Source organism: Larus michahellis, chromosome 7 (genome assembly GCF_964199755.1).
Source record: "Larus michahellis chromosome 7, bLarMic1.1, whole genome shotgun sequence".
NCBI lineage: Eukaryota > Metazoa > Chordata > Aves > Charadriiformes > Laridae > Larus > Larus michahellis.
The window spans coordinates 42345718-42364375 of record NC_133902.1 but is presented as its reverse complement, the minus strand read 5'-3'; the positions used below and the strand labels follow the sequence as shown (position 1 = coordinate 42364375).

At 46.3% G+C, this 18658-nt stretch overlaps 1 protein-coding gene across 1 annotated transcript in view; it reads left to right on the top strand.

Annotated features, from left to right (window-relative positions):
* LOC141746125 (unconventional myosin-X-like) overlaps positions 1-18658 on the top strand; it is a 96931-nt gene that overhangs the window by 16135 nt on the left and 62138 nt on the right. The window contains exons 3-9 of the mRNA XM_074593935.1: positions 4322-4480; positions 8734-8921; positions 9159-9293; positions 13962-14086; positions 15446-15459; positions 16106-16190; positions 17834-17937. Of these exons, the coding sequence (XP_074450036.1) occupies positions 4322-4480; positions 8734-8921; positions 9159-9293; positions 13962-14086; positions 15446-15459; positions 16106-16190; positions 17834-17937 (810 nt within the window). The remainder of the gene's footprint in view (positions 1-4321; positions 4481-8733; positions 8922-9158; positions 9294-13961; positions 14087-15445; positions 15460-16105; positions 16191-17833; positions 17938-18658) is intronic.

Genomic DNA, 18658 nt, shown 5'->3' with positions numbered 1-18658 from the left:
CCTGGCACCTCTGAAAGGACACCAGAAATCCCGCCATAGAGCCAGCTGAGTGGCTGCACCCACCGCCAGCCTGTGTCCATGCTAGAAAAAGTGCACAGGATAATGCCGGGTAGAGTCACAGGTCTGAAAAAGCTGGATTTGTTTTTTTCCTCCATGAAAGAAGAAACCACTAGGCTGAAGGAGCGTGTGCTTTATGGCTTATGCAGAAAAAGCACATGGTGATCATTAAAGGGCTTGCTTTATTCAGTGCTCTCTTCAATAGCCGTCCTATGTGCTTCCCTTGCCTAGTGCCTTTGTTGCTTGATAACTGTAGGAAGGACTGGCTGTCTTACCCCAGGTGAAAACTCAGATGAAAACATCTTCACTTTACTTTATGATCCCTAAATCTAGTGTCCTCATGTTTGCTGTGGCCCAGCATCCCTGCAGCTCCTGCAGCTCTGAGGTAAGAAGGCCAGTCATTCTTCAGAGCTTTTGCCATTTTTTCCACTTCCTTAAAAACACTTCAAGCAACAAATCCATCAGAAATGTGACTTCCTGGGAGGAAAGGAGGAGCCGACACTTATGAAACACAAGATTGGAAACCGCAGTCCAGACAGACCAGCTGAATGCTTTATGGATAAACATAACTTAGATGCTGGGTGGGAGCTTTGCTCACGTGCTCAGGGTTGCACTAATGGATGGATCTGAGCTCGAGAAGGAATCATTTCTCCCCTGCTCAGCCCGGTGCGCTTGGCAATCCCTGTATTGGCTTGTCTGCCAGCCAGGTTTTGCTTTATTTCTGACCATCGCAGGAGCTTGGAGAGAGTCCTGGTCGTTTTGTTCTGACTGTGGGCTAAATCTGAAACAATCAGCTCATCACTTTGGAAAAAGTAGAAATCTTTGGCTGTGTTGTGAGCTGCCTGTGTGGTATTTGCTGTCTTGTTTGTAGTTACACTGAAAACTGATGGGTTTTCTTCCCAAGTAATGAAGATCTGCTTATTAATATCTATAACTTTCTGTTTAAGTATTAACTTGTTGGGAAAGGGATATTCCAGAGGCAGCTCTGCTGAGAAATGAGTTTGTCTGTGTTCTCACTTGCTTCGGACAAAATCAGCCAGGATATTCAGCTCAGTAGTGCAAGCTGTTGAAGCCAGACTGGCTCACCTTACCTGCAGCAGGATGGAGGGGAGGATGTTCCTCCAAACTGCTCTCCCAGCACATTGCCATAGCAGTCCAAAAGTGAGCAGTGGGGTAACAAGAACATCTTTACTGGGGTGGCTGGAGATTGGAAAGGGCCTGGCTGGCCTGGATCAGCGCAGCACTTTGCAAGCTCTAAGGGTTGAAGGGTCACCATGTCTGGGTCATGTTTGGGAACCACCTCAGAGCTCCTCAGGAAAAGCCCCTTTGACACAATCTTGAGAACAAAAAAACACCACATGTTTATCTCCAGGACCCTGGATGATCCCTGCAGCCTGGTGGTGATACAGAGACTGGAAACTTCTCTCTACCCTGAAGGGCAGAGGACAGATTAAAAGCCAACTCTCTCTCAGTGCCAGCAAAGGCCTGAAACCTCTCCTGCGTTCCACAAGTACCTTCCAGAGGCACAGAGACCTCCCCCCCCAAAATCTCAGTAGGGCTGGAGTTCCCAGCCTCTGCCTGAGGAAGGGTTAGCTGCTAGGGGTGCAGTGATGGGCAAGAGTATTTGGTGAACCTCCCCACCCTCAGGGACAAGTGACATCTTGGCCTTGGCTAGGGTGTCAATGTAGCACCAGACTGCTTCCCCAGGGAGTATATTTCACCTATGCAGTGTTTCTCTTCAGATAGTACCAGAGACAATGCTCCCAGTCCACCTTTCCTGCAGTCCTGCCAGAGCATCTGCTTAAGTCTTTGAGGATCTTGGACCAGATTTTATTGAGAGAGGGATGACTGAATAACCCCAATGAGGCCGCTCAAGACAGGTGATGATCTAATCCTCGCTAATCATTTATTTGTGTATTTAGGGCCCTTGTTGCTCTTCGGGGTCCCATTTTCTCCTGTGTTGTCTACAAGAGCGAGTAAACAAGCTCTGACCCATCACACAGTTATTTTCTACACGTTGCAGCCTCTTGGCATAGGTGCTGCCAACCACCTGGTATCTTTTGGGACATTTGTCCACTCAGCTTTTTCCCCTAGCTGTTTTCTTAGTATTTCTCTTCTGGCCCAAATGGCCACAAGTGCTGACACTGTGGTAAATGAGTAAGTGCCAGGAAGATGTAAGGAAAGATCACGTCATACCGTTTTGGACTTGTCCCCTTCCAAAATTTGTCCAAGTCAGCAGAGAAGAGAGAGCCAGGGTGGTTTGCTGTCTCATGGTTTGAAAGTGCTGTAGTGGTTTTGCTCCTGAGAGAGTCCAGTTCATGTTGTGCATCTGCAGCTTGTGCTCTCCCCTGAATTTAGTTGTCCCATTCTTCCCTTCCTGCTCCCTCGGTTCTCATGTGGAAGTGCCCGAGGCCTCTGCTCTGAAGAAGAAAAAATAAATTGATTTGGGTTTTTTGGGCCATGCTTGCAGAGTGGGGGTCCTGCTGCTGGCAGAGTCATACCTCTCTGACACCCAGGGGTGCAGGGAAGACCAGAGCAGCCTGGAGAGAGCCTGCGTGCTGGTGTGGCCTTCATTCTACTGTATTCATAAACCTGAGCTGTGTATTTTTTTAAAGCCTCCCGGCTGGCGACAAAACTGAGCTATGGGGCAGTTTCCCGGTGGAAGAGACCAAGTCCTCATCACATTAGGTCTGACTGGTCAAACCTGGGGTGAACACATCTGGGGAAATGAGCCTGCTTCTGCCCTCCAGCTGCCTCCAGGAACGGAGCCGCTGTTTCGATTGCGCACGCTTTTGCAGGCATCACGGGGGGTCTCGTAAAGGGATCCTGTGCCAGGGTATTCCTTCCCCTTGCTGGCAAGGGTGCAGGTCAGAGCTGAGAAGGGGTGCTTATGGGCACCTGCAAGGCGCTGCGGCAGTGAGCTCCCAGCAAGGGACTCGCAAGGGTGGCTCGCTGGAGGGGGCAGGGTGACCTCATTCTGTCTTCAGCCTGCAGCTGCGTGGATGGCCTCTCCCTAGCAGTTACAGCAGCCCGAGGACTCCAGGAAAGCAGGCAGGAGAAACCAGTTAGATCAACACTATAGATCATGGTACATTCCCTATGGAGTCTGGCAGTTTCTTGCTGGCACCTGGGAGGGCTGACAAGCAGGGATGGAAATGAGGTAGAGACCAGAGCCCCAGGAAGGAAGGAAAAGCCCAAATTTCTTCAGAAGGGTTATTGCAGGCCAGTTTGCTTCTCCAGGCTGCCTGTATGAAGTCTCCCATCTGTCTTTCTTGGGTCTTACCATCTAGCTCAGCTTGGGATGCTGGGTGGGAGATGGAGCATGGTTGAATCCAAGAGTGGGAAGCAACTGAAATAACTTTTGTGAAATGCCAGCATCGTGCTTGAGGAGGAGGAAAGGAGGGATGGGATGTGGCTATGGCGGAGGGGAACAGTCACATAATCTCAGCTGTGTTGAAAGGGGGTGAAGAAGATGACCTGATAGCTGAAGAGTGGGTTATTGAGGAGGAGGAAGCTCTAGCAGGAAGAAGGATGCGGTAATTGAGGCGAGAGGAGTGCAGCTGCATAGAGAGAGAAATGGGCACTTCCCAGAGCAGTGATAGAAGTTAATAGCTGTCACTGTACAAATATTTTGAAAGCTGCATCATATACATACATGCCAGTACGCACACAGCATGTCACTACTTTATTTGCCTTCTCATCTGCTTTGCTGTCCCTTGCTCTTGACATGACACCCTCTCCCAGATGCTCTCTGGCTGCTCCTATGAGAGTGCAGGGCCAATCCTGGAAAGTGAATAAGCTTTACCTCGACCTCCCCACAGTCAGAGATATGATCCCACCTGTGTTTTTGTAAAAGACTGTTTCTGGTCTCTTGGGAGCAGCTGCCATCATTATTCACACTCACAAGTGCAGTGTGTAATACCTGTCCAGCCTAGTGCAGCTGGAGGCTGGTGCCCTGCTCCTGCTAAGGGGATTTCGGTAAAAATCAAGTGACCTTGCAGTGACCTGTCCCTGTCAGTAGTGAAGGTGAGAGATTGACTCTGTAGCAAAAGAAGGGAGTGTGCTGTATGGTTTCTGTCCGGAGAGCTCAAATAGGTAAGAACAGGAACAGAAGAATGACTATAAAAATAGGGAGCAGATCTGTGCCTTGTTTCCTTTTCTGGTGCTGAAGTACAAAGCTGTGGAAAGGGGCGTGTTTCTGGCAGGAAATCAGACCACGTGCCCAGGTGTCATGAGCTTATTTGACTTCTCCCCATTCTTTCAGGTATTCCAGTACCCCAGGGCCTCCCTTTCCAGAGAAAAGGTCTTGCCAATGCACCAGACCAGCGTTGATGGGGTAGAAGACATGTCCATGCTGGGAGATCTGCATGAAGCTGCCATCCTGCTTAATCTGCACCAGCGCTACCAACAGGGTAACATCTATGTAAGTGCTCAAGCTGGGCCACGTCCCTGGCTAATGATTTTTGTTTAGCTTCGGGGCTGACACTTTGCATGTGAAATGCTGATTTTACCATTGTTTCATGTGGATAGAAACGGACGTTTTTTCTGCCTTGCCAGCTCCCTCAGCCCTGTGAGATCCTACCCTTACCAGAGGGGCCTCTTTGCTTCTATAGAACATTCATGAACATTCACCTCTAGTCTTTGTGGTAATTATGCAGCTCTGTATCCTCCATCACCATCACCAGAACCAGCATGTTCTACAAGCTGGCATTCCCATTCCCCAGATTCCCCATTATTGCTGTTCAGAGGTTTATATGGCCAAGGAGACTGGAAAGTGCAGTGCACACAGGTTTTTGTTGCGTATCTCTCCTGATCCTAATAAAGTTACTGCTCAAAAAAGCTAGGAGAGCAAACCTGTTGCCTAATCCTTCTGCTTTTACATGCAGTTGTGCCTTTTTTTGAGTTCCTCTGCTCTCCTTGCACAGATGAATACTCAAAGCATCTCCTGATTTCCCTCTCGGGCTCTCAGGAAGGAGGCAAGTGTCAGAAAAGGGACTTGTGAGGAAAAGCACAGCTGGGACGAGGCATCCCTGGAGTGCTGGGATGGCAGCGCGCTCTGCTGAGACTTGGAGAGGACTAGGAGGATATATTACACAGACTGCCTTACCTTGCTTTACTCTTACCTTGCTTGTCCATGCTATGTGCTCCCAGTGTTTCAGATTATGACAAGAAAAATGTAAATCTCTATCTGTGTTGCACAGCAACCGTTACCAGGACAACCAAACCATATGCACCTGTATTCCAGGAAATGATCAATAAAGTGACCCCGTTTCTGAACCATCTCCTGCGCTGGGATGCAGAGGAGACCGCAAATTCTCTTTTTTTGTTGTTGCCTGTTGTCTAGGAACATAGCCTTGTGACCCTGTGGCAGTACCCACGTGCACACACTCTTTTGATGGCCCTTGTCCTTGCTGCTCATCCTGACCTGCGTTTGACGCATGCTATGTGTTTGTGCAGCCCTTCGCCCATTTGGGTATCTTCCTCCTGTTACCTCTTCCTCGCACTTTGAAATGCGAGGCAGGAGTCTCTCCATTTTCAGTCTGTGCCTCGCACCAGAAATGCCTCAACACCAGCGCTGTGACAGTGTCACAGCAGGTGTATCTCCTTAAGCCTTTCCTCTAGCTCTGGTATGTCATTCCTTCTCCTCTTCAGCATTAGTTCTTTGGCTGCTCCCTCTGCATGTAAAGGTGTTTAAAGTTTAAATATGATGTCATTTTTTTGTCTGTGCATGAATGTCAGTGGTGCCCCTCAGATCTGAGTTTTTGGGAGATTTGTAAAGGGGTCTGACTTCTGTAATACTCTGAGCACTGGGAAGAAACCCTCGGTGAGGGATTGTAAGCCACTTCTTGAGTGGGACCGTATCTGGGTATATGTTTGTGCAATGTCTGACCTGGAGGACACCAAACCAGACAAGTGCCATTTTGCATTTCTGCAGTGCAGATATTAATATTACAGTTACCTTATCACTAACTATTAGTTTTTGCCGCGGCCCTGCTGCGTATAGTTTTCAGTTAAGCAGAAATTGAGAAGGTCAGCTGTAGTGCCCCCTAATGACTTGCCGTGATCTGTGAATAACATGAATGTTACAGGCGTTCGAGTTCATTTAGTATCGTTGTCCATGGTCTCCACAGATAGAGCATAGCAGGCTAAAGTTGCAGATGAAGCTGTGCTGAGTTATGCCTATCAGTCAGGGCCAAAAATATTTGGAAGGAAATCGCAGAGATCAGAAACGGGTGAGAGATACCATCATTTTCTGGAAAACAAATTCACCTGAAGGAACGGGTAACCTGGATTACTGGTAACTAGTATTAAAAATAATAATAAATAAATAATAATAAAAATAAATAATGAGGGCATGGAAAACTGAGAACATTAAGTGGACAACTGCTGTGAAAAAGGGCAGTGCAGATGTGAGCTGTATGCCTGGAGGAATCCTACCATGAGCTCCTAAAGGGGATCCTTTCTGGTCAGGGAGTGTAGGTAGCAGTACTGGTGTGGTACCCATAATTAACGTGCTACAGGAATACTGAAAATCTCAACAGTATCTTTTGTTTTACAGAGAAATGCTATTCAAGCTCTACCAAACTAAGGAAATCATGTGAGCGCAGCAACAGCCTGCAGCATTTAAAAGTGTATCTTCCCCCTTCATTCCTGACATTCCTGTGTCCCTTAATAAAGTAGACCCAACATAATGTGAGTGATGTATAAATGAGCCAGGGGATGTACTGCCACGTTTTGTGCTGTCCCTAGCTCTGCCATGCCTAACCACCCAAGTAGGATCTATTTTCTTGAGAAGCAGACATGCCATGAGTGGCTTGTCCTGCTCTTCAGAGTTCTCTGGGGACGATCACTCCTTGCTGAGAGAGTGGCAGGTGTGTTCATGGTTGATGCACAAATGCTACTAATAAAACTTGTGGATAGAAATTGTCTATAAGGGTTGGCAGGTGATGAGGAGACCGCAACTGGCAGATGTAAAAGCTTCCTAGAAACACCTTTGAAAAAGATGGCTGTACTGGAAGAAATTCTAGAAAGGACTGTGGTGGGAGCTTTGTTCCTTGGGAGAGCTGGAACTAGAGTGGGAAATGCAAAATGAAACATCTGAGAGGAAAAAATGCTGTGAAGGTCTGGGAGAAGTGTTAGGATGGACAAAACTGTCTTGCAGTCTCTGGACAATGTCTGTTGCTCAACTGGTTGTACAGTGCCTTTTCCCAATCCATATTTTCCTCTCTCAATGCTTTCCCATTTCCTTCCACCTGTCTTGCCAAAGATCATCTGCTTGCTTATTGCTTTCATCACCAATGAATTATATTTCTGTCCACAAAGGTCCATGTCAGAGGGTCCTCAGGACTTGCTCCACGCTAGCCTGTTCGTACCGATAATGCAGTTAGGCCTAGGTGATTTTTTTTTTCCCCTGATGATCTATGACTGCCGCTTTAATAAATGATTTTTAAATATTTTGGTGACTAGAACATCTTAGTCTGGCTTCAGAGCTCGGCATTGCAGTATGGCCCCAGATTTCATTTGGCAGGGAGAAAGCATACGCCTTTCTTGTCACCAAGTGTTTTGTTTACAGCTTCTCCAATGGATGCATGCAAATCCTCATAAATGTGTGCGGTGACTCGTAGTTCATGGTTTGGAAATAATACTTGATATTGTCCCTGGCCACAAAGCTTGGCACCTTGGCAATCTTAAATGTTTCCTCTGTCACCCCTGCTGAGAATGGGTATTGCTGGAGTAGAGCAGACCAAGATGTCCCTGTGAAGGAGGCCACTGCACCAGCCGCAGGATTTAAGCTGGATGTTGACCATATTACAAAGCCATTGTTAGGAGAGAGGTGGCACCATTGCTCTGAACTGCAGCTCTGAGAATAACTAGATTTGAGCTGGATGGCTGAACCGAAAAAATCGTGCCCCAAAAACCAAAATGAATTTCCTTCTGACTTCACAAAAAGAATACATTTGAAATTCAATATTGGGCTTTGGGCATTTTATTTTAAACCTTACTAACTCTTTTCTTGAGCTGTGAGATTTTCAAAATAAATATTTTCAAAATAAAATGTTTAGAAAAAGTAGAAATGTTTTGACTTGAAATCCTGAGCCTCAACTTCAGCTGTCAGTTTTGATTTGGCTTATCAAATGACTTAAGCTGCTCCAAACAGCATTTTTCAGTAGAAGAAAAACGATATGCTTTAGTGGCTCTTTGCACATATGTGTGCATGTCTCTGTGTCCCATCTCTTTGTTCAAGAGGTGCTTGAACCCTGCCGAGCCCCCTCCTCAGGGCTTAAGGCTGTGGATAGGGGCATTGAAGGCATCTCCTGACACTCCTTCAGTCCTGGCTCTGCTTTTCAGCTTCAAGCACAGTGCAAGGTAGCTGGGTATGAAGGTGGCTTCATGTTTTCAAATTGTGTAAGCTTAATATAGCAAAGACAACAGACTAAGAACATTTTATTGTAAAGCAGCGAAATTCAAACTGCCTCATCCATATGCAGTCATGCAGCTCCTGCCCTGGGATTTGACATTCTTTGCCAAATTGGGGATCTCTCTGCTGAAGCCCAGCTTCCTTATTTAGACTTTCTCCCTTCATCATGAGTTATTTCAGGGTCCAGGTTTGTCATGATTTTTTTTCTTTTTTTCAGGAGCTTTATTTTCTTGCTGTGTTTTGTTTTCTCCCCCTAGACAAACATTGGTTCCATCTTGGCATCAGTAAATCCCTACAAACCCATCCCTGGTCTGTACAGTGTGGATGCCATAGACCTGTACAGACAGCACCGCCTGGGTGAGCTGCCTCCCCATATCTTCGCCACCGCTAACGAGTGCTACTGCTGCTTGTGGAAGCGTCATGACAGCCAGTGTGTTCTGATAAGGTTAGAAATGGGAGAACCGGATACTCCCTGACCGCATTACACGCCTTGCTCCTGCTGCTCCATTTGCAATGACATCTGCCTAAATATCCACACCATCCTACCCTACCCTGTGCCTGACTCCTGCTTGGAAATGCCATGTGTTTATTCCTGGAGATCACTTCTCTGCCATGGGTGGGATGGTCTTTAGCTCGTTCTGTCCTGGATTTGTGAATGGAACCTATGTCTTTTCCTTAACAGTGGAGAAAGTGGAGCTGGAAAGACTGAGAGCACTAAGCTGCTGCTGAAATTTCTGTCAGCCATGAGCCAGACCTCCCTCGGGGCCCCTGCATCTGAGAAGAGCACTTGCGTGGAAGAAGCAATCCTGGAAAGCAGGTATGGGCACCATGGGCTCCGTCCCTGTGGATGCCGGCGTGCTGGGGCAGTCTGCCTTTGTCAGGGGCATGCCTTCGGGGCAGCGCCTGCATTTGGGCCGCCGATGGAGCCAAACCTGGTCGGTGAGGCTCGTGCAGCTGAACGGCGTCGTGTCAGGGAGATGGGGAGGTCGCGGTCTCAGCGGAACACCTCACGGTGGCTGCTCTCCCGGCTGCTTGTGGATGAATTCGGCTTCTGTCCAATAGCAGCACTGGGTGTGTGTGTGGCAGCCGGAGAATTCATGCACTAGCCAAGGCTGGGATTTCTCCTTCCCCCAGTACCTCACCCTCTGTACCCACCCGGCTGTGCCCTGGAGCTCAGCCTCACATCACTGCGCCATCCCTCTTCCTGGATCTCAGGCCCACGTCCCTCTTGGCAGTGGCTAGAGGGGACAAGGGTAACGTCCCTCTCTGCTGGTCCAGGCAGGTCGTCTCCATCTCCCACAGCTCTCGGTTGTGGCTGTGCTCATGGTGAGTCTCCATCACGCTCTCACTCCTCATCTCCTCCTTTAGCCCCTGCTCTCCCCTGGCCACCATTTGTTTCAGGCCAGTGGTACATCTTGCTCCCAGAAGGTCCTGTGGGCCACCTTGCAGCTGTCTTGCTGTCCAAGCAGGTGACTTCGTGGAGAAACATCCATGGGAGCTGTAAGGGGCAGGAGCGAGGAGGTCTGCCTGGGGGCTGCGGCGCGACCTGTGCGGGAGGAGGCCCCCAGGGCTGGCCAGAGCTGGTCTTGGCTGCAGCCAGCACCGGGGAATAACCATCACCCGCCAAAACCTTGCCAAGGCGTCAGGCAGGCAGGGAAGTGCGCAGTGCCCGGATCAAAAGTGTTTGGGAAAGAAACCAGCAGCCATGGGGGGATCCTCCACGCCAAAGGAGGTCCTGACACCCCTGAGGGTCTGTGGCCCACACCAGGGCAGGGATGCCCCTGAGAGACCCATGGGTGACCCATGCTGGATGGACATCACGGGAAAAAATGTCAGGAAATCCTGAAGAAGCAAAGGGCAGCTGAGGAAAAGCAGTAAGAGGCAAAGAGCAGCTGAGAAAACGAGGAAGCAAAGAGCGACAGAAAGAGTTTGTGTGTGACCCCAGCCTCCTGTGCTGCCCGCTGCCTTGCGGGGGGAGTTGTGAGGGGCTGGTTTTAACCTGAGGTAAAAATGGAAGCTGAGGCTAAGAAAAGGAGGACAATAGTTGTTTGATTTCAGGTAAGCCTTGGGAAGAGGGAGGAAAGATGTTTATTTAAGCGTCTGTTTTATTGTTCATGTCCTCCTTTTTCTTAACATCTGAATTCTATTAATAAATTGAATTTAATTAAACAAAAACTTCCCAACACAAGACTGTCTTGCCGGTGACTGGGGGTCTTGCAGTTTAGTACTGTCAAGGGCAAGGCTGCAGGCTGGTCCCAGTTTGAGCCTGTGATAGTGGCAGAAACCTCCAAAGGAGTAAATCTGCAACAGGATCTAGTTGTGTAATAAGCTGGAGTCCTTTGAACCATCTGTGTGAAAGTGGCACATTTCAGGGCCTAGAGAGTAGAGAGAAGGAACGTTTCCTGGAAGACGGTGACTCAAAAAGTTACCAGCAACTGTGGTGCAAACAGCCCGAGCAGACATGCAGTGTCTAACGTGGCAGCTGCAGAGCAGCGCGGGTTTAGGCTCCTTACGAGCAGAGCAGCATTGAGCAGAAGGGTTGCTTCCTTTGGACCTGCTGCTCGCGAGGCAGTTGTTGGATGATTTATCCTTTGCAGGTGCGCAGATTTTACCAGGGACGTTGGCAAATTGGAAAAAGCTCTTTAAGTGCGATACAGTCACAACTCACGATCTGCAAAATCCGCTTTAAGGCAAGTGGCTTAGAAAGCTCAAGCCCGCTTAGCAGTTAAGTGGTAACTTGACTGCGATCCAGAAAGCTTATGATGGTAGGTAGGTGATTCCTGAGTCTGTGAGATCCCACAGCTGTGAGGATGTGAGGTGGAGTAAGAGCTCGCGACCCATTTTGTGTACATCTCTAGTGTGCTGCATGAGCTACTGCAATGTAAGCGCAAGAGAATTTCATTTCTCACCTTTTCCCTGAAGAAGAGAAGCTGAAGACCTGGCTCAGAGCCAGAAGCTGCTGCCACTCCTAATGAGTCTGCCTCACATGTTTGCAGTTCAACTTCACTTGCTCTGCAAGTGGTGCTCCTTGGGTTAGCTTATGGCGGATTCTCATCCTTGCACCCCAGCACATGCTGGATTCTTTCTTCATTTCAGACAGCATTATAAACAAAGCGTTACGTCAGCTTTCTATCATTTACTTGTACGTTGTAACATTCGTGCTTGATGTATTTCTCAGAAATCATGTGTTGAAAACTCCCTTGGCACCGTTGCTTTGGTCTGTTTTCCTTCTTGAAAATATCCATCAGTCCATTAAAAAACCTGCTGACTTTCGTCTCAGCTTTTTTTCTTGCTTGCTTGACTCTGAAGCACCCATCTTCTCCATGTCGGGTGCCACTGCTGACAGCATAGCCACCTTTCCTGTTATTCATCACTCTAATCTTTGAAACTTCTTTTTGTCTTCAGCTATGCATCTGAATCCTGGAGCTGCATGTGTTGCAATATTTCTAAAATCCAGGCTTCACTTTCTGCTGCCCTGCTGAAACCGCTTCCCATCATTTTGAGTCCTGCAGCACACCCTGCCCACATCCAGCATCACCTTCCTGATGCAGACGCTCCTCCTCGCACAGTTCTCTGTTGCCTCAAATGCCGTGTTGTGATGTGACTTGCTGGTGCCAGCAGTTTGCCTGGCCCAGGGACCTGCCCTGATTCCTGGCTGTATCAGCTCAGGAATCACCCACCCCTCTGCCTTGCAGCTGCCGCCAGCCTCAGACACCCACGTGCCTATTTCCTCCCCCATCCCTGGAAGACTTCCACGCTCATGTGCGTGAGCCCATTGCCAAACTAAACTATAAAGATACTTCCTTGTGCTTTGCTTATCTAATTTAACATGATTTAGAGCCATAAAGATTGGCTGGCTGACTACTGCACTCTCACTGCAACCGTGATGGTCATATAACATAACCCTGTCCTCCCTTTTTCTGGTTGTCCCCATTAATTTTTGTTGATTCATGGCGTTGGCGTGCTCAGTGGGATATTCCGGTGCAATGTCCTTATTTACATACTTGTTTCAGAGGCGAGGGCCTTGGAGTTCGAATTCTCCAGGGCAAGGAATTTACCTCCTCATCTGTGCACACAGATTTCTGTGACTGGGTGTTCTATGGTTGTAATGTATTGTAACACAGCAATTTCATTTCTGTGCTTTTGTTTGTTTAAAGTGATATTTTCAAGAGATACATTAGGAAAATACTGCCTGTAGTTTCATGCAGGTTGTTGGACCTTTCCCACAACAGCAGCTCTCACTTAGCTAACACTTGCAAGACCTGAAGCAAACCCCAGCGGTATCTGTAGTTGTGATTATTTGTCCTGTTATAATTATTAACTTGTGAATAATCCCGTATCTGCCCCTGTCTCAAGGGGAACTGCACAGTAGATCGATGGAGATGTTTAAAAAGCCAATATTTCTCAGGGCAATAACTGCATTAACTTTTGTTAAAAATTATGTATGTTTTAGATTAAACATGACCGCACACAGGCTGTTCTTGTAGCATCTCTGTGACTCCTTGTTTGTCAGGCCTTCAGATTATTTTAGAATTGGCTAAATTGCAAACATGAATATTTTAATCATGGATTCAGCATGTCAGTTTGAATGCTTTAGGCTTTTCCCTTGTACTGTTCTGTGGAGCAAGAACCAAACCATATTTTAACTCACTATTTTCCATGTTGTATGAACCTCCTGAAGACAGGAAGGTGACCAGGATACAAAATTCTTTAATTCATCACCTGTCTGAAGTTTGGTGATAGATTTTTTTTTTTCTTGCAACTTTTTTTTTTCCTGAAGTGGATAATGTGGCTGTCTTAGAATGAAGTTTTCAAATCTATAATGTGTGTATATCCCCTCTGCTTGGAAACCATGTGGCTTGTATCAACCTAAGCCAGATTTAAGTAACAACAAGGGTTTGTGTGTTCCGGTATCAAATTTCGGTACCAAACAAATCAGTTTAGTACTATGTTCGTCTGTTAGTTTGAAAATATTTACCTGTAATTTTAAGAGATGGCTTATACTGTCTTCTCTTTCAAAGACAGAAACAGAAACAAAAAAGTATGTGGTTTAAAGGTACAGGGTGCTTGCCCTATATGACTGATGCTTCTGAAAATCCTGAAAAAAAAATACAAATTAATTTACCTGTTTCATGGGATGCTGCTGTGTTAAGCATACAACCTGTCTGGGCCTTGCCACCTTTCATTTCCTGAAGCCACATTGGTGGGGAATGCCCGCGACAGTGTGAACGCCAGCTGCCCATACTGATTTGGGACTGATTTAATTAACTCCAGTCCCAAAGGTTTAAGATTCATCTAGCAGTTTGTTAAATTGCTCTTGCCATTCTTCCTCGCCCTTGAGCCCTTCCTGCTTGGCCAGTCTGGTGCTGTAACAAATTAATCTCGCATGGCAGCGCACACTGTGCAAATGGCAAAAGGCTGGGCACACGCTTTGCTGTAATGGTATCCCACCACCGATCGTATCTCCATCGCCTTGTTTCTGCAGCCCTATTCTGGAGGCCTTTGGAAATGCCAAGACAGTTTATAACAACAACTCCAGCCGCTTTGGCAAGTTCATCCAGCTGCACTTCTCTCAACATGGACACATCCAGGGAGGACGAGTAACTGATTGTATCCTTTTCTTCAGTGGACCAGAAATGGATGGAGTGAGTGAAGATGAGGAAGAGCTCAGAGTGGGTCAGGAAATCCCTCATCACACTTTCTGAAATCCTGTTTGTAACTGTAGGTAAATTTGCAACTTAAAGATAGAAGTGTTTGGTTTTTGGCTCTGCAGCACCTAACTCTGGAAACCTTTTGTCTAGGTACTACATTAGGTAGGGACATAGTTTGACTTTTCACTTTGGCAGTCACAACACTTGATACTTACATTCCTAGAATTTGCTGCCTAGGAAGATCCCTCATGTTGATTGCATTCTGTTTTTCCCAGAAGATTGTTCCCTTATGTTAGTTCTGCCAATGAATTCATGATTTAGAAAAGTGAGACCAAGCTAAGAATCAATATATTCTGCACACTGTTTGTATGCAGAGGAGAACAGGAATTTAAAGGCCAATTATGACTCCCTGTTTCGCGCTGCCCATCTCCAGCAGACCTTGGAACCCTAAGCATAGAATCATAGAACATCTCAAGTTGGAAGGGACCTGTAAAGATCATTGAGTCCAACTCCCTGCCCCTTCCAAGCCTACCTAAAATTAAATCATATGATTAAGAGAGTCGTCCAGACGCTCCTTGAACTCTGACAGGCTTGGTGCTGTGACCACTTCTCTGGGGAGCCTGTTCCAGTGACAACAAGGACGGGGAAGACTGGATATAGTGAAATTATATTGTGCCATGACCGCTTTCTTCCCTGTATGCCCATGTACCCCTCTCCCAAAGGCTATGACATATCTTTTGTCTACATGAGGCAGCTAAAGCTGCCCTAGCTACATTTCTTGATGTTGGTGTGCAAAGCTGCTGCTGACTGCAAACCACACCAATTTCCGCTGGAGTAGCAGCCAGATGAATTTACTACTGTTGTAAATAACAGGCTTGGATTGTTCAGTCTCTGCCCTTTGTGTTGTCGGTAGATTAAAGATAGTGGTGTCTTGCAGAAGCAATGAGAACTGATGCAAGACTTGCTGTGTGCAATACGGACTTTCAGATTAGAGTGACCTCTCTAATCTTGCTAGGTGTCCCTAATGTGGCTCATCTTTTGTTAAGTTACCTCACCATTGTGCAGATCCCGTGGTCTATCTGATCCTGCCTTTTTAAATATCTCTTTGCCACATAATACCTCCATGGACAATGAGTGGAAAGGAGGATCTGAGATCATGTTTGGGACTACTCTTTGTCCACTTTCCAAAGCGTCAATTCTTTGATAATTTGTTGCTTGTTACAGAGTTCAACCCAATGTGTCTAGAAGATTCTTTGCCTGTTGTCAGGAGGTCTGTCCATATGCCATTTGAATGTTTTCTCCTTAACACGCTGTTCAGATTTACTGGAAAAGGTAGGTATCACCACTACTGGCTGCTGGGTGAGCCCCCTCCTCATAGTGCGGTGGGGCAGTGACAGATCTCCTCCTGGATGATGCTGCCTCCATTACAGCACAGAAACATTAACTCTTTAGGTGTTACTACTGCATCTTTCCCAACTGAGGAAGAGGATGGTGGAGGAACAATGTTTGTTCTGTATCTATTAGAGCCTGTTCTCCTGTCTTTGATAAATGCTGTGCATTACAAAGAGACTCCAAGAAAAAGCTGTTTACCAAGGGGAAAGGGAGAGAAAACAAATAACTGGAAAGTCAATTCCATAGAGAGGAATATGGGGGTACAACTCCAAATACAGATATCTCTGCTCTGATGTGGTTTACTTTGGACTCAGGAACTCACTGAGCAGCAGGGCCAGAGCTGACAAGGTTCAGTTTCTCCGTGCACACACTCTCTTAAGTGAGTTCAGAGAAGTCTGTATGTGCTCAGTTGCACAGCCACACATCATGAGATCTTGATGTAGAGCTTATTTAAACAACACCATCACTAAACTGCTCCTCTTGTGCATTGGCCCTGGGGATTTACCTGTATCCTGGTCCTCTCTTTGCCTTTGCAACCACAAGTGTGATCTCTTTCTACTGGCTACTCCTGTATTCTTTATTTCAGAACAGAGTGGTGCACCAGAACCCTGGAGAGAGGAATTATCACATCTTTTATGCTCTGCTAGCTGGCGTGAGTGGGGAGCAGAAAGGTAATTTCATTTTTTTGGGATATGTCTCTATCCTCTTTCCAGTCCAGCATATGAAGCAGGTACAAGTCAACTAGAGCATGGATATTTCAGGTATTTGATTTAAAACTTTCTTGAAGGCCATATAGTGATTTCATGGAAACAGAAAGGGGAGTTGAGAGAAAGAGGCTGAGGATGACAGAAATGCTATATAAGAAAAGACACTTCAGGCGTTCTGAGTTGGAGGGAAAAGTCTGTGCAAAGTGAAGAGGGGGTACAGAGAGATGAGGTAACGAAACTGGCTAGAGGCAAAGGAAGAGTCTTGATTCAGATGCTGATGGAAGCTGTTCCAGGATTGCAAAGGCTGGACTGACAGAAATACTTTTACAACAAACCTTCAGTATAGGTAATAGGAGAGATAAGAATTAGAAAGACCAGTGATGTAGTGGCAGGACTAGAGTGAAAACTTGTGTAGTATCTGAACAAAGAGTTTATAGTTCTGTACATCGGCAAGGGAGTGGTGGGTCTGTAAGATGGCCTGCAGAGAAAGTGGCAGCTGTGGAAGAATCCTCTTTGTAGTGCATCACCCCCTTAACAACGTTTGTGTGTACCTGCCCCGGGCACTGCTGAGCACTGATGGTCTTGCTGAAGAGGTCAGATAGGCAGAAACATGTTACAGTTGCACTCTGGTTTTGAGGGACTGGGGAATTTCTTTATGTCTTTGTTTTGTGTGTGTTAGAATAATCAAATGGAAGAACTGGGCCTGACACAGAGTGAAAGGAATTAGGGCTTCAGTTCTAGGGCGTTCATGCAGTAATGGCCATGTGGGTCAATTCAGACATCCATCTAAAGCAAAAGGAAATAGTGGGGACCATGGTTATCAGCAAGTACTTAAGGAAAGCATAAAAACCAGATTATTTTTTTCAGCAGATCTCTGCTATTCTTGCCCATTTTCCTTTCCAACCTGGTGTGCCAGGCTACTTCACTTCTCCCATCTGTAATGTGTTTCTGTCTCTTGATCATCCTTGTCTCCTTTCTCCATAGATTTTTTAGTTCTCTTCTGTCCTTTTTGAAATGTGGAATCAAACCTGCAGATAGTATTTAAGATGTGGTTGTGCTACAGATATGTACAGAGACCTAATTCTCATGTGTAGTTCTGTGTTCCTTCTAAAATTGAAGGAACTGAACTGTGTTCAGTTTTTGACTGCTGCTCACCACTGAGATGATGTCTTCAGACATCTTACTGTGACTCTCTGAACTCTGTCTCAAGTGGCGATACCTAATTTAGAGTTCATTACTGTATGCGTATAGTTAAGACTATTTTTCCGTATACTTCATGAGATTGAATTTCATGTTCTGGGGGTTTTTTTGCTGTGTCAATTCAGTATTGAAATATTCCTCTGTGAATATGCAGCTTGGGATTTGACTGTTCTAAATCATTTTGCATACTATCTGCAAGCTTTGTTACCACACACCCTTCTCTTCCCTTTCCCCAGTACATTCAGTGTCTAGGTGTGGCTTTTGAGGGGTATGGAATCTGTTCAAATGAACTCTCCCTATGGTAAACATACACACTGTTTTGGGGGACCAAGATCATGAAACGAAAAGGCTGATTGGTAAATAAATTGTTGTCTTTCTCCTCCCTGCCTCTTTTTCCTCTTTTGCAGAGAGCCTCTCCCTCTCTGAGCCAGAGACTTATCGCTACTTGAACCAGTCTGGTTGTGTGACTGATGAGAACCTCAATGACGTAGAGATGTTCAGTAAGGTCATGGTGAGTCCTTTTCTAACTCCTCCTGAACTTCTGGGCACAATCTCAGGGCTAACCATGCTGCAGGGTCTAGATCTCACAGGCAGAATTTATTTGTCCTAAGCCAAAATTTGATGTTCGACAAGACTGAAACTCAGCTCTAACTGTTTATGGTAAAAACAAGGCTCAAAGAGTGTTTTTGGGAAACAGTCAAGGATGAATAATAATTTAGAATCATGGAGACTTTGGAGAGCATGAACCCCAGCCCATAATGCTTCCTGGGAGCCCTCTAAATGGCCTGATGCAGGAAATCTCACATTGACCATTAGAAGGGGAACAGTTAGGTCTGAAGGTAGCGTTCTCCAAAAATGTGCTGGTAAATTTGTATCACCTGTGCAAATGGCGTGTTCTGAAGTACCACACAGATTTCTGTAACTTTACCAGAGATTATGGGTTTAACTGGATGAATATGCGATTCATGTTTTGCTTGATAAGCGGTTATTGGCCTGAGGGCTTTAATAACGTAGATGAAACCAGATAGGCAAGGTGATAGGAGTCAGTTTAGGATTTCAATAGCGCCTGCTTAGGTGGGATTTAAGGGAAGGAAATATCTCCTGTACAGCAGAGGTTTCAATGGTGACATGGTACTTATACTTCAGTTGAGGAGAAGCCTGGAGGTAAAAAGGGAACTAGAACGCTGACAAGGCCAAATGCTTGAAAACTAGGATCTGCACCTCAAAGTCAA